At 38.5% G+C, this 15,753-nt stretch overlaps 1 protein-coding gene across 6 annotated transcripts in view; it reads right to left on the reverse strand.

The window, feature by feature from the left end:
• Positions 1 to 15,753, reverse strand: part of CNTNAP4 (contactin associated protein family member 4) — a gene marked incomplete at both ends in the record, with an annotated part of 261,875 nt that overhangs the window by 223,103 nt on the left and 23,019 nt on the right. For all 6 annotated transcript variants that reach the window (XM_082862478.1, XM_082862479.1, XM_082862481.1 and 3 more), the window contains one exon: positions 2,857 to 2,967. In XM_082862478.1, the coding sequence (XP_082718604.1) occupies positions 2,857 to 2,967 (111 nt within the window). The remainder of the gene's footprint in view (positions 1 to 2,856; positions 2,968 to 15,753) is intronic.

Raw genomic sequence — 15,753 nt, forward strand, 5'->3', positions numbered from 1 at the left:
CACATTAGACCAGATGGATTGATATATACAGCATATCTCATCCCAGAATAACAGAATATACATTATCTTCAAGTGCACATGGAACATTCTCCAAGACAGATCACAAGCTAGGCCACAAGAAAAAGTCTCAGTAAATTTAAGAAAACTGACACCATATCAAGCATCTTTTCTGACCATATGAGTATGAGACTAGAAATTAACTACAAGAAAAAAAACTAGAAAAAACATAAACACTGGAGTCTAAACAATATGCTACCAAACCACCAATGGGTCATTGAAGAAATCAAAGAGGAAATTTAAAAATACCCTGAGAAAAATGAAAATGGAAATCCATGGCAATACAGGCCTACCTCAGTAAACAAGAAAAATGTCAAATAGACAATCTGAACTTACACATAAAGGAAATAGAAAAAGAAGAAAAGAGTCCAAAGTTAGCAGAAGGAAATAATAAAGAGCAGAGCAGTAATTAAAACAAACAAAAAAAGAAACCAAGAAAAAAAAAGACCAATGAAAAAAAGAACGGAGTTTTTTGACAAGATAAACAAAATTGATAAACCTCTAACTAGACTCACCAAGAAAAAAAGAGAGAACCAAATAAATAAAATCAGAAACGAAAGAGGGAAAGTTACAACCAACACCACAGAAATACACAGGATCATAAGAGATCACCACAAATAATTATACAACAACAAATTGTATAGCATAGAAAAAAATGGATAAATTTCTAGAAACGTACCATCTTTAAGAATGAATCAGGAAGAAACAGAAAATCTGAACAGACCAATTACTAGTAATGAAATTGAATCAGTAGTCAAAAAACTCCCAACAAACAAAAGTCCAGGACTAGACAGCTTCACAGGTGAATTCCACCAAATATTTAAAGAAGAGTTAACATCTATCATTCTCATACTATTCCAAAAAATTGAAGAGGAAGGAATACTTCGAAACTCAGTCTAAAAGGCCAGCATCGCCGTGATACCAAAACTAGACAAGGACACCACACACACACACACACAAAATTACGGGCCAATATCACTGATGAACATGGATGCAAAAATCAAAATATACAATGCATTAAAAAGGATCATATGCCATGATCAAGTGGGATTTATCCTAAGGATGCAAAAATGGCTCAATACCTGCAAATCAATCGATGTGATAAACCACGTTATATGGTCAATTAATGTACAACAAGGAAGGCAAGAATATACAATGGGGAAAAGACAGCCTCTGCAATAAATGGTGTTGGAAAAATCAGACTACATGCAAAAGAATCAAACTGGACTACTTTCTCACACCATATACAAAAATAAACTCAAAATGGATTAAGTACTTCAATGTAAGATCTGAAACCATAAAACTTCTAGAACAAAACATAGGCAGTATGCCCTTTGATATTGGTCTTAGCAATATATTTTTGGATCTCTCTCCTCAAGCAAGAGAAACAAAACCAAAAATAAACAAATGAGACCTAATCAAACTAAAAAACTTCTGCACAGTGAAGAAAACCATCAACAAAACAAACAGGTAGCCTACTGAATGGGAGAAGATATCTGCAAGTGACATATTCGAATAGGGTTTAATATCCAAAATATACAAAGAACTCATACAGCTCAATATCATAAAAACAACCAATTCAATTTAAAAATTGGCAGAGGACCTGAATAGACAGTTTCTCAAAGAATACATAGAAATGGCCACCAGACACCTGAAAACAGGCTCAACACCACTCATCACCAGGGAAATGCACATCAAAACCACAATGAGATGTATCTCACACCTGTCAGAACGGCTATCATCCAAAAGGCAAGAAATAACAACTGTCTGCAAGGATGTAGAGAAAGAGGAACCCTGGTGCACTGTTGGTGGGATTAATTGGTGCAGCTGCTATGGAAAACAGTATGGAGGTTACTCAAAAAATTAAAAACAGAAATACTATAAGGTCCAGCAATTTCACTTCTGGGTATTTACCCCAAGAAAATAAAAACACTAATTCAAAAAGATATATGCACTCCTATGTTCATTGCAGCATTATTTACAATAGCCAGGGTATGGAAGCAACTTAAGTGTCCTCTGTAGATGAATGGATGAAGAAGATGTGGTATATACATATACAGTGGAATATTTATTTTTCATTAAAAAAATAAAATCTTGCCATTTGTGACAACTTAGATGGATCTAGAGGGTATTATGCTAAGTGAAATAAGTCAGAGAAAGACAAACCCATATGATTGCACTTATATCTGGAATCTAAAAAACAAACAAAACAAAATGAAATTAGATACAGAGAACAAAGAGGTGGTTATCAGAGGAGGAGGGTTGAGCGGATGAGTAAAATAGGTGAAGGGAATTAGGAGGTACAAACCTCCAGTTATAAGATAAATAAGTCATGGGATGTAATATACAGCATAAGGAATATGGTTAATAATACCGTAATATCTTTATATGGTTACTAGACATAACATGGTGATCACTTCACAGTGTATTTAAATGTCAAACCAATATACTGTACACCTAAAACTAAAATTATATAGTATATCAACTATATTTCAATTAAAAAATTAAAAAATTCTAAAGAAAAGTTTATTTTATAAGATACATTAAAAAATCGCCAGATTTAGGGAATTCAATTCTTTGGGCACTAAAATGATGATACAAGATCTCAGAACAGGTGCATCCCTTTGTCATTCTAGAGCCAATCCTAAATGTCATGAACATCCCATCAGTTTCTGCCATTTGCTTATTAATAAATTTATTACCTTTTACAATATATCACTTACAATGATTTTACTAAAGGAGAATGGAAGATGAATGAGATTCGTCATGAACCAATCAGAGCAGAAAAAGCAGACTTACCATCTCTTCGATTTAGCCTTGCAAATCCAGGACCATAGCTGCTAGAGAGCTCGGATGAACTGCTGAATGATGCCTGAGACAAGGCAGACACCAGAGGGTCATCACAATCGTCTGCCAAAAGGAAAAATTCCACATTCAGTTAGTAATGTGCTGACAGCTTACTTGGATTCAACAGATAAAACAAATAAACAAAACAAAACAAAACAATAAATCTAGGATCTCTAACAACATGCCCACTGCTTATATATAGTGTAAGTTCAATAAGAGAAAAAGAATTTAAAGACAAGAGCATATGGAAATGAAGAAGGAAAACTTCGTGGAAATTACAAAACAGTATCTTGAGATAGAAACGGTTTACTTAAACAAGAAACAAAAATACCTAATCGGTATTCCTAATTTACATAAATAAATGTATATTAGGAAAGAATTATAAACTTAACTAGATTAAAACTAAGAACTTAGGGTTGCCAAAAGACATGTGATGTAAAGAGAAACATCACAACATGGAGAAAGTACTCCCCAAACAGTTTACAAATAGTATTGCAAATTAAGGAAAAAAAAAAAATAAGAAGAAACAAAAACTCCTTTTAAATCAGTTAGAAAACACCCTAGAAAAAATGACATAAGGCTAGACCAGAGAGTTCACAGCACAGAACCACTATTAAATGATGATCAAACTCAAAGTGTAAATTAACACTACAATTAGATACTATTTTACAAACAGCAGACCAGCAAGATTTAATAAGTCTGACAACACCAGATGGTCCAGCTAATGTGGGCCAAGAGAAACTCCAACATCCTGCTAGTGGGAGTGTAAAGGCGAGCACCTAGTTTTAAAAAACAATTTGTCATCAGCTTGCATATTTGCCCTTCTGTACCCCATGGTCCATGGATATGTATTTCCTCCCGGGCAGAGCCTCCCTATGATGAACTGCTGGTCTCAAGAAGCTTTGCCTTCTAGGTGTCATACAAATACTAGTGTTTATTGTGTGCCATAAGAAAAAAAGTTGAGAAGCATTAACCTAGAGCAACTCTTGTATTTGTGCACAGGGAGATGTGTGCGATTTCTAGCAACAATGTTCATGATAGCAAAAATTGATTAACAATCCGAACATTTATGGATCAAAGAAGAGATCAATAAATCATAGTACTTTTCACAATGAAATAACATACAGCAGGAAAAAGAACTACACCAACATATACCAAAAAATCAATAAAATAAAATAACAAGGTTGGATCTTAGAAATAAAATATTTAATGAAAAAAGTTATAGAAGACCATATAATATATGTTGATAGTTTTGAGAATCTTAAAAACAAGCAAAGATAAGTAATACATTATTTAGGGACACATGTGACTAGGAAAGAAAACTATTTAAAAAATCAAACAGGGTTTCCCCTGGTGGCGCAGTGGTTGAGAGTCTGCCTGCCGATGCAGGGGACACAGGTTCGTGCTCCCGGTCCAGGAAGATCCCACATGCCCTTGAGCCATGGCCGCTGAGCCTGCACGTCCGTAGCTTGTGCTCCGCAACGGGAGAGGCCACAACAGTAAGAGGCCCACGTACCACAAAAAAAAAAAAAACCAAAACAAAACAAAGCAATGAAAAGCTTAGAATTCAGGATAGTGGTTACTTCTAAAGGAAGGGAGTGTGTGTGTGCGTGTGTGTGTGTATACATACACATACCTGTATGTGTATATGAATAGGTATGTAAGGATATATATGGAAGTATATACATATCTTATCTATCCTATTATGTATATCACATATCCAATAAAAAGTAAGGCACAAAGAGTGAGGAAAAGTATAAGAACAGTCTCATGTTGACCATGATATCTATACACGCTTATTTTATTCAGCTAATTCTTCATTTCATGCAATCTTCAGATTTTCACTTTATACAATTATTAAGTTGTTGCCATTTTTGCTCTAATCAGAAAATATTTCTCTTATATTTAGGATTTAACATACGTTGGTAATTAAAAATCATGCAGGATTATTGTCCCAATTTTTAAATTAACAATAAACATTTTAAATAAATCCAGGAATTATCTAGATTCATCTGAAATTTTATGAAGCCTATGCTTCTTGAACATAGGTTTTTATAAAATAGTCACTATCAGTTTTACTGCTTAACTATTCAAACTACAATATTTTTCTGCAGTCCTGCCATTTGAAATATGTACTTTTTCTTAAAGTTAAAGGTTTAAATTATAAGTGGTAAGTAAAAATTTACCAACTTAACATTTGATTGCCTTTCAAAAGAATTTGCTAAAGGTAGCGTTTTATTTTTTAAGATTGTCTCATTTTCATTTAAAGTCCCCTTTTTCTTCTTTCACACCTTAAACTCTTTAGCTCAGCGGTCCCCAAACTTTCTGGCACCAGGGACCAGTTTCATGGTAGACAATTTTTCCACAATTGTGGGGGGATGGTTTCAGGTTGATTCAAGCGCATCACATTTACTGTGCACTTCATTTCTATTATTATTACATTGTAATATATAATGAAATAATTATACAGCTCACCATAATGCTGACAGGAGGTGGAGCTCAGGCGGTAATGCAAGCGATGGGGAGCGGCTGTAAGTACAGATGCAGCTATGCTTGTTTGCCTGCAGCTCACCTCCTGCTGTGCAGCCTGGTTCCTAACAGACCACGGACTGCTACCAGCCTGTGGCGTGGGGGTTGGGGACCCCTGCTTTAGCTAGCTCTTAAAAAAGACGTGATAACTGGCCCACAGTTCCTGCATGTCTATTGACTGGCTTAAGTACTGACACTCAATCTAGTTGTAATTCAAGTGTTAAGAAGTGTAGACATAAAAAGACATAACAATCCATGAAGTGTTGAAGGAAATTGTGATTACACCCAATCACAAGCCACAACCAAAATGCTTTAGTGTGCTGTGGAAGCTATGATGTGTGTGTTAGCGTGAGCAAATGAGCACATTATCTATATTGGGGGGGTGCATTTGTGGGTGTGTGTCTACCAAAACTATAATCATTTTTGAATCATTATGAGTATTCAGGTATAAGTGTGACCCAACAAGGCTGTTTAACTGCAATTCACAATCAATTATGCAGATTCAAATCAATGTTTCCGATGTAAAATGCCTCTCTAGTGCAATCACTCTAGAGGGCATATATTTATTGCACATTTGTTTTTGCCACTATAAATTGAGACTCAATACTGTTTTATTTTTAGTTTAAAAAGAATGGGATTAATCTAAGAGAAGGGGTGCTTATTCCACTTGTGAGAAGAGGGACACGTGATACGGGAAAGAGGTCGGCAGGGGACAGGGGTTGGGGGAGGACAGATGGGGGCTTCTGGTGTTTGGTAAAGTTCTAGCTGTAGGTCTGAGTGGTAGTTACATGAGTATCTACATTTCCCCCCAATCTGTGGTATGTTTACTTAGCAGCAGAATATTCTAAAGTTATTCTTACATAGAACTAATAATAGTGAACACATTCAGTGAGCACTCTCTGCTAAGAACTTACAGCCATTCAACACGTAGTTACCAATCTTTACCACTCCTCTTTGAGGTACTGATATTATTTTACAGATGAGGTAAAACTGAGTCACAGAGTTTGGTTAATTTGCTCATCTCATTGTGATGGGACCATGATGTTTATAAAGTGAGCTGGGGTCCAGAATCTAGTAAGTAAGAACACCAGGACTATAATCACTATTTCTTTAGGTTTGGAGTACAGGAATTTCATCAGACACCATAATGACATGAACAAAATACCTCTCAAGAAAAAATACCTCTCAAGAAGGTACACACTCCAATTCCAGGTTTGCCAAGCTATTTGTTTATTACCAATTTGATCTGCAATAGTCTTAACACCAGGGGAGGGGGATCTCAGCAATAATGAGTCTGGAGTGAGTAAAACGGATATTTCCCTCTAGACATTAATGAAATTGTATTCTGGATTAAGAATCAGTCTCCTGGGACTTCCCTGGTGGCGCAGTGGTTAAGAATCTGCCTGCCAATGCAGGGGACACGGGTTCGAGCCCTGGTCTGGGAAGATCCCACATGCCACGGAGCAACTAAGCCCGTGAGCCACAACTACTGAAGCCTGCGCACCTAGAGCCCGTGCTCCCAACAAGAGAAGACACCATAATGAGAAGCCCGTGCACCGTAATGAAGAGTAGAGACCCCCTCCCCCGCTCACCACAACTAGAGAAAGCCCATGCGCAGCAACAAAGACTCAATGCAGCCAACAATTAATTAATTAATAAAAAAAAAAAGAATTAGTCTCCTGTGAATTTCATTCTAGAAAACCAGTTTTCTCTGACTGTACCAGTTAAAGCAGTAAAACGCAGGTTCTGGTCTTGCAAAGCTGAGAACCATAACCGGGGCTGATTTCCCTCCCCCTCCCAGGGAACACTTAGCAATATCTGGAGACACTTTGGTCATCACAACTTGGGGGTACTACTGGAATCTAGTGGGTGGAGGCCAGGGATGCAGCTAAACACCTTACAGTGCCCAGGGTGGCACCCCACAACCAAAAATTATCCAGGCCCAAATGTCAACAGTGCAGCCATTGAGAAACCCTACCCTACACTCTAGTAAAAAAAAAGCAGCCCAATGAACTAGTTTTCTCCTGGACTAATCCCCCAGCTAGAACGCTCAACTTCCTCTCACATTTCAGTGATTGTTAGTTCTACTTTACCGCTATTCAGAGTGTATAAATATACAGGCATTTAAGGAAGGAGCTTTTCAAAGCTGAAATAATATATTATTTCAGCTCAAAACATAATTGTATTTTTTAATTAAGTACTATATCAGATCATCATACTATCCTGGTCCCTTCACCAAGGAACCAGTACATATATACTATATTATATGTATATACTACCCATATACTATATGTATATACTATACGTATATTTATATAATAGTATAATGTATTATATACATACTATATGTATATATACAATATTTGTACTTATATATGTATAATGTGTATAATCATATATATGTATAATATATGTATAACACAGTATAGTTATACAATATAGTTATACTATACTGTGTTATACTGTGTTATACATATATTACATATACAATTATACATATAAATATGTAATCATATACATAATTATAATACATATTAATGATATATACAATTATACTACATATGTGTACAGGCATGTGCATATGTGTTATAACATACATATATTACAACATACATATGTATAATGTATACGTGTGTGTATCCATATATATGTATATATATATACACACACACACACAAGCTGACCCTTGTATAAATGCTAAGTTGGCCATCATATCATAAGTTTAAGTGATGGCATATACTTACATGGTAACCTTATATAAATATGTCTGAACATATTTATATATACATACTATATGCATAAAAATGCATTAATAACAATACATATGATTTTATACATACATATAAATATATTTCACATAATATGAATAATACATATAATACAAATACATTTCTCTTTTTTTCTTTCTTTGGCCACATGGGGCTAGTTTATCGCAGTTAAATACCTCTCTCTCTCTCTATTATTTTTGTTTTTTGGTCTATTTTTCCATAAAGAAAATTAGAACACACACACCCAAAGGGGAGGAGGGTCCAGAAACAAGAGGTGGGGTGGGACATGGCCTCCCCTGCTTAGGTCCAGGCCCCGGGGATGGCCCCCAAAGGCTCCCCTCCTTCCCGAAAGCACCCTGTCTCAGTACCTCTAGGGTCCAAGGAGGCAGTGGGATATGGCAGAGCCTCTGTCCTTCTCCCTCTTGTCTCCAGGCGAGACCACTACAAGTGTTGGGGCTCAGTGGGGGCCGGGATAAGGAAGACAGGCAGACGGCGGCGGCGCGGTGGTATATGTAATTTACATATTTACGTATGTAAATATATAGCGTGCAAGTACTGACACCTCTGCACCCACTCCTGCAAGTCTCCAGAGGACTGCCCACCACAGAAGCTGCTGAACAGGGAGAACCTGGGCCAACTGTGGAGCGGGAACGCTGGGCCTGGACCCTGGACGGCTGCAACCCCCGTGCCGCACCCTAAACAGATGAGCAGCTCAGGCTGTGGCCCTCACCTCACCTCACCTCACCTTCAGTTCTCTCCCGGCACTGTAGCCTGCTCATCTCTCTCCTGCTTCCTGCACATCAGTGGCACATGCGTGCCGCTGGCTCTGGTTCTGTTCAGCTCTCGCTTTCAGTCGGCGTGGAGGTCCTAGCTCCCAGCTTCCCTCGCGCTGCCTCTTGACCTTAAGAAAGAAGGTTCCTAAATGGCAGGGGCCAGGTGGAAATTCTCTGCTGCCTCTCCAACTTTCAGGATGGGCACCTGGGAGACTGAGGCCTTCCTGGCCCCCCGTGCTGCTTATTGTACCTCCCACCACCTGCACACGGGATCGATAGGGCTGTCTACCTCCCAGCAAGAGAGCCCTGGCCTGCATCCCGCTGTCCCCCACAGCGGGGAATGGCGCCAGGATCGCTTCGCCCCGAGCCTCAGGCTGCCGCATTGCATGCTGGGACTCAGCTCCCACCGCTCCCTCGGTTCAGGTGCTACGGATGAACTGCGCTGCCGCAACTCCCTCGCAGCCGAACGCGGTGGGGGATCGGGTACGGCTTGACAAGCTTGGTGAAGAAGGGAATTTGACCGGGAGAATAAAAGCACATTCTAGGTACAAGGGGCACAGCAGAGTATGAAAGACTTCAGTCACCAGTGAAATTTAAAAGCACAGTCATCAGGGGGAAGGCTTGTACAATTCAAAAGGGTAGCAAGGCATGTTTGGTTAATTAGTTAATTCTTTCCGAGGAAGAAATGAACATCACTCTTACTACTCTATGCTTTTGCAAAATTATATATATTACTTTTTATACAACTTTTCATAGTCAGAATTTCCACATTAAACTTGATAATACAGTCGGAAATGTGAAACTATAGTTCTGTCTTTTTTTGTAATTACAAATTTGGGGGGTAATTTTTTAGTATTTTCAGTCTTGTTTGATTTCATGTAAAGAGTTTTAATGAATTATGTTAGAATATACATATTCCAGGGGAAAAAGTTACCTGATTTCTGTTGAGACACTGTCATGTGTGTGTGCACGTGCACACACATGCAGAAAGAGACACACAGATCTACAGTGCTCAAATCCATACTTCAGAAAAGACATCATTTACTCCTCACCGTGAGAGAAGAACTTACCATTGTCATTAAAAAGACAATGAGAAATTAGACCTCTGGCGAATTGCATATATGAAAAAACTCAATAGCCTCTTACAAATAAAGATGCAAGCTATATTGAAAGTATTTTAATATAGCTTGATCAGAAGTAATTTATTTTACAAAGGGCTTTAATTCTCATAAGTAAGTAAAAGCTGTTCCGTTTTTAATAAAAGTCATTCAATTTTCTTAATCCCTGTGCAATACTACCTGTACTAAGATAATAGGTCCATATTATCAGCTGCTTATGTTCTCAGTGCTTTACATGTGTTAAATCCTGACAAATACCTCATGCTATTTGCTACTATTAACTCCATTGTACAATTGAGGAGAAAGGGACACAGTGGTTACATGATTTACCCAAAGACACACAGCTGTTGTTCTGAGCCACTACACTGGTGAAACAGGTACTGGTAATCTAAAATATAGCTGAGCAAAAGTAGGGTAATTTTCAGTAACATTCAGCTTAGTTGCCACTGAGTAGAACAACCTTCTCTGTTATTTGGAAGACCTGCCAAAATCAATTGCGTACCTGCTAATGTATCATATTTCCCACGGGAATACTCATTGAAGAAGGATAGGACAGGACAGGATAGGACAGATAGAAAACATGCTTAAAAATCTTCAAAAATTCCCATATACTAGAGGCAGGAGTGGGACTTTTGACAGGGAGCTTTGGTAACATTGGAATCTCAGTCTTTTCAGAAAACAGTTTACTATTTAGACCTAACCCAAATATTCCACTGACAAATTCAGGATTAAGGAATGACCTTCCCTTCAAGAAATCTATTTCCTTAAAGAAAATGTTTTATTTCTGATCTATATTATTGAAATTGTCATCCAGTTGAAATTGGAAATCATGGACTAATTTAGGAAAAGTGTGGAATTAGGCTAACATAGATCAGAAATATAGTGTACAAGGCAAGATTTCATCCCCAAAGTGAGAAAACAATATTGTTCTTTAACCATAAGCCAAATCTGAGTTAGTTCTACAGATTATTCAGGTCCAGTTTTAGGATTCCAGGAGGAGTCCCATCTTCCTGCCCTGGCATGACACAGGATCCAGTCCCTGATGACCACTTCTGCCCAATGAGAGACTGAATATACAAATGGACAATGGCCACAGTACACACAAAAACAGAACTTCTGACCCATAACGTGCAGCAACCAGCCCAGGAACCAACCTGCTATCCTCGGTAGCCACCGCAGGAAGCCTAACGATAATCCCTTGTAGCAATTGGCCCCATACAGCCAGTACTTGGTAAATATCGTATAGCTTCTCTAATTTGTGCCCCTGCTTCCAATTAAGGACTGGATAAATCTCTGCTAAATACAGAAGAACCCAAATACACACACCTAATGCATCACATAGGATGGCCTGCTTCTGGTTACTCTGTCTACAGCTTCCCCCTGCCAACAGCTTCCAATCAGGGCATACCTGATGCCTTCTCTCTTTTTTTTTGTCTTTTCACTATAAAGCTTTCCCTTGCCCCCTGCCTGCCTTTGAGTCTCTGCCAAACACACAAGTGGTGGCGGCTGACTCCCTAGCTATAGTAAACTCTGGATAAAGAGCCTGTGTTTGTTTTCATTTGGGTGGCCTTCGTTGATTTCCACGTCAAGGAGCTCTTCCCAACTCTGCAGGCTCATCCTCACAGTGGTAACCACTCTAAGCATTCGCTCAGCACATCAAAGAAAAGCCACAGAAGGCCATCCTAAGAATTTGTAGAAGACCCAGGTTATGTTTGAAAAGTAGTGTCAGCCTCCTGATAAAATAATATATACGCGGATCAGCCTCCGGCTGTCACTTTCATGGAGCGTGCACCTATAGCAATTCATCCTAGCTACATAGCACAATCACTCGAGGGAGGTTTAAAACTTGCCCATGACTGTGCCCTATTCCAGGTCACTCGGACTTGCTTTGTCTGGGGTGTAGTTTAGCCAGGACCATGGTAATTTGGAAACCACTAAAATAGACTTGCAAATTAATTTCTATCCAGTCGAGAGATTTGTTCCTTCTGCAAATCTCTTTATGCTTTTCATACTGTTTCACGAGGCTATTTAAAGATCAAAGAAATGGTTATGGTATCACACAACCCATCCCTTTCTCCCTATGTAACTATGTCAACTGACAGTGTGTGGAGGCAGCTACCACACAGTGACATTCTGGTGAGAAAAAAAGAAAAAGAATAAATTTTAAGGAGTAGTGATGATACAACTGGGCTTGAATAAAATATAATTTTTCATAAGAGGAGGTGACAAAATATGGGCCTATCCTGATTTTTCTCTCTCATCATTACCTAAAATAACATTTCAACTCAATTAGATACCACTGAGTATAGATCACTGCTAAATTCTTTAGCTTGAGTAGTGATTTGACTCTGACATGAAAATTAACATTCACTGAGGAGACTAGTTTTAGACATAAGACAAACATGAGCTTCTAACTTTGTCAATCAGTGGCTTAAATCTAAAAAACAACATATTGCTGCAACTCAAAATATATTGCTGCAACTCAAGTAAATATTTATCAGTATTTTTTCTAGAGCTGAGTCAAAGACAAAGATGGTTTTCTAGTTGTCAAGAATTCATTTTGGCAGCAGCCTATAAATTTCTGTGCATTTTCTCCTACATAAGCCATGGGTGAATTACATATACACACACACACACATAGATACATATGTGTATGTGTGTGTGTGTGTGTGTGTGTGTGTGTGTATAAATACTCTTTGATGTTAATGGGATAAGGTTTCACTTGGAGGCAAACACTGGAGGCAAACACATACCCAAGTTATAGCCTTGGTTTGAATAGCTTTCCCAATTAATCTTCACAAATAATGGATTAATGGGAAGGCAGTTAACTTTTAAAGACAGCACAGCCAGAGGCTGATTGATTTTAGAGGTTTAATAGCAACTATTTAAAGTCCAGATATTAAGACAAAGAGACCTACAAGTCCACCAAACAAAACCAACCAAAGGTGAAGAGGTGGAAGAAATAATTAAAAAGTAAAGACAGGATCAGAGTTCTAGGAATCTGTACACAACACAAGCCTATACTGACAGATAAATGACCACATGTGACACCATGATGATGTTATCGAGTCTAAGCTCCTACTTCTCGCTGCACGACAGGCCAATAAATCAAGAGACAAGCTGTTGGGCCAAGGAATAACAACTTTATTTGGAAAGCGGGCAGACCGAGAGGTTGGTGGACTCATGCTCCGAAGAACCATCTTTCCTGATTTAGAATTCAGGCTTCTTTTATACTAAAAGGGGAGGGAGTAAAGTCAAACATTTCCTGGTTCTGGTCAGCCTCTGAAGGGATGTGTTAATTTCTTCCTCCCTGCTGTAGTTCACAGGTGGGCCTGGTCAGGATGTTTCCTGTGAGCTAAACAAAAGTATTTTAGCTTAATGCTCATTACCTGGGAGGCAGGGTTCCCAGAGATGGGCCATTATGTATAATTTAAGCTTACAGGCAACATCCCTTTAGTGATTAGCTTGTAATAGAGTACAAAAAGTTCTTCCCTATTACAATGAGTAGATTTAAGACTTGTAACCATATCTCGAATTCATTCCTTTTATGACCAAATCTAAATTTCAGAACTGACTTTTGACTAAAAAAGACTTAAAGAGAGAAGCTTTAAGTAGGTATAAAACTCAAAATCATTCAAATAACGAACTGTAGAATGTACGATGTTTAAAACAGATACAAAGGGGCCTCTCATAAATTTTGAATTTTGTGGAGCGGAGGTGGGGAGAAGTTTAGAACATTAATAGGTGTGTAACTTGGATAAAATAAAAATATTCTTCGAATTAAGGAAGAGGAAGGCCAGTCTAAAGAAAATTCTCATGTAAGGTTAGAAATGGATAGTTACAAAAAATGATAATACAAGTAAAAATGATGTTCACCAAACATGAGGTTGATGCTGTTGACAATCTAAACACACAACATACAGTCAAGCAAGAAAAAAGATGAAAGCCATAGAAAGTATCCCATATAAATGAATCCGAGGACATTCTGTCTACATTTGCTCATATACAGATTGTGGAATGCATACCGTGTGAGCTCAGGTATAGGAGTTTATGTGAACCCTCCTCCATTTATTGCAAACAACACAGATTAACATGCCTTTAAATCTATGATAGAACAACTAAAGTCAAATGGTAATGAAGGTGAGTCTTTAAAAAAAAATAGGTTTAAATGTGTAGAATAAAGAACTTTTCTTCTGTTTTTGTTTTTCTTTCTTCTTAATAGGCTCATGTAAAAACTCTTGACTGGGGGCTTCCCTGGTGGTGCAGTGGTTAAGAATCCGCCTGCCAATGCAGGGGACACGTGTTCGAGCCCCGGTCCAGGAAGACCCCACATGCCGTGGGGCAACTAAGCCCGTGCTCCACAACTACTGAGCCCATCCTCTGCAGCAAGAGAAACCACTGCAACGAGAAGCCCGCGCACCACAACAGAGGGTAGCCCCCGCTCGCCGCAACTAGAGAAAGCCCGCAAACACCCAACGCAGCCAAAAATAAATATATAAATAAATTTATTTTTTTAAAAACTTTTTTTAATTTTTTAATTTAATTTAATTTTATTTTATTTATACAGCAGGTCCTTATTAGTCATCAATTTTATACACATCAGTGTATACATGTCAATCCCAATCGCCCAATTCATCACACCACTCCCCCACCCCCCTGCCGCTTTCCCCCCTTGGTGTCCATATGTTTGATCTCTACATCTGTGTCTCAATTTCTGCCCTGCAAACCGGTTCATCTGTACCATTTTTCTAGGTTCCATATGTATGCGTTAATATACGATATTTGTTTTTCTCTTTCTGACTTACTTCACTCTGTATGACAGTCTCTAGATCCATCCACGTCTCTACAAATGACCCAATTTCGTTCCTTTTTATGGCTGAGTAACATTCCATTGTACATATGTACCACATCTTCTTTATCTGTTCATCTGTCAATGGACATTTAGGTTGCTTCCATGTCCTGGCTATTGTAAATAGTGCTGCAATGAACATTGTGGTACATGACTCTTTTTGAATTATGGTTTTCTCTGGGTATATGCCCAGTAGTGGGATTGCTGGATCATATGGTAATTCTGTTTTTAGTTTTTTGAGGAACCTCCATACTGTTCTTGAATGAATTACTACAGACAACTGCTTGTTTTTCACAGCCCAGGAAGAGCGGAGAGGAGGTAAATGGCTGCTGTATTAGTTTGCTGCTGCTGCTGAAACAAATGACCACAAACTTAGCGTCTTAAAGCAACACAAATGTATTATCTTACAGTTCTGGATGTCAGAAATCCAGAATTAGTTTCACTGGGCTAAAATCAAGGTGTCAGCATGGTGATATTCCTTGTGAAACTCTAGGGGAGAGTCCGTTTCCTTCCCTTTTCCAGCTTGTAGAGGCCGACTGCCTCATGCACAGCCCTCTGATCTCTGCTTCCACCATCATATCTTCTTCCTGACTCTCCTGCTACCCTCTTTCACGTATTCTTGTGATTACACCGGGCGCATCTGGATAATCCAGGATAAAATCCCCATCTCAAGAGCCTTAATCTAATCACATCTGCGAAGTCCCTTTGCCAGTCCCGTTGTAAGGTAACATTCAAAGATTCCAGGGATTAGCATGTGCACGTCCCTGGAAGGCCATTGCTCTACCTACCACAATTACCGAACTGTAGGTGTA

Source organism: Leucopleurus acutus (assembly GCF_964270905.1).
Source record: "Leucopleurus acutus genome assembly, chromosome: 20".
NCBI lineage: Eukaryota > Metazoa > Chordata > Mammalia > Artiodactyla > Delphinidae > Leucopleurus > Leucopleurus acutus.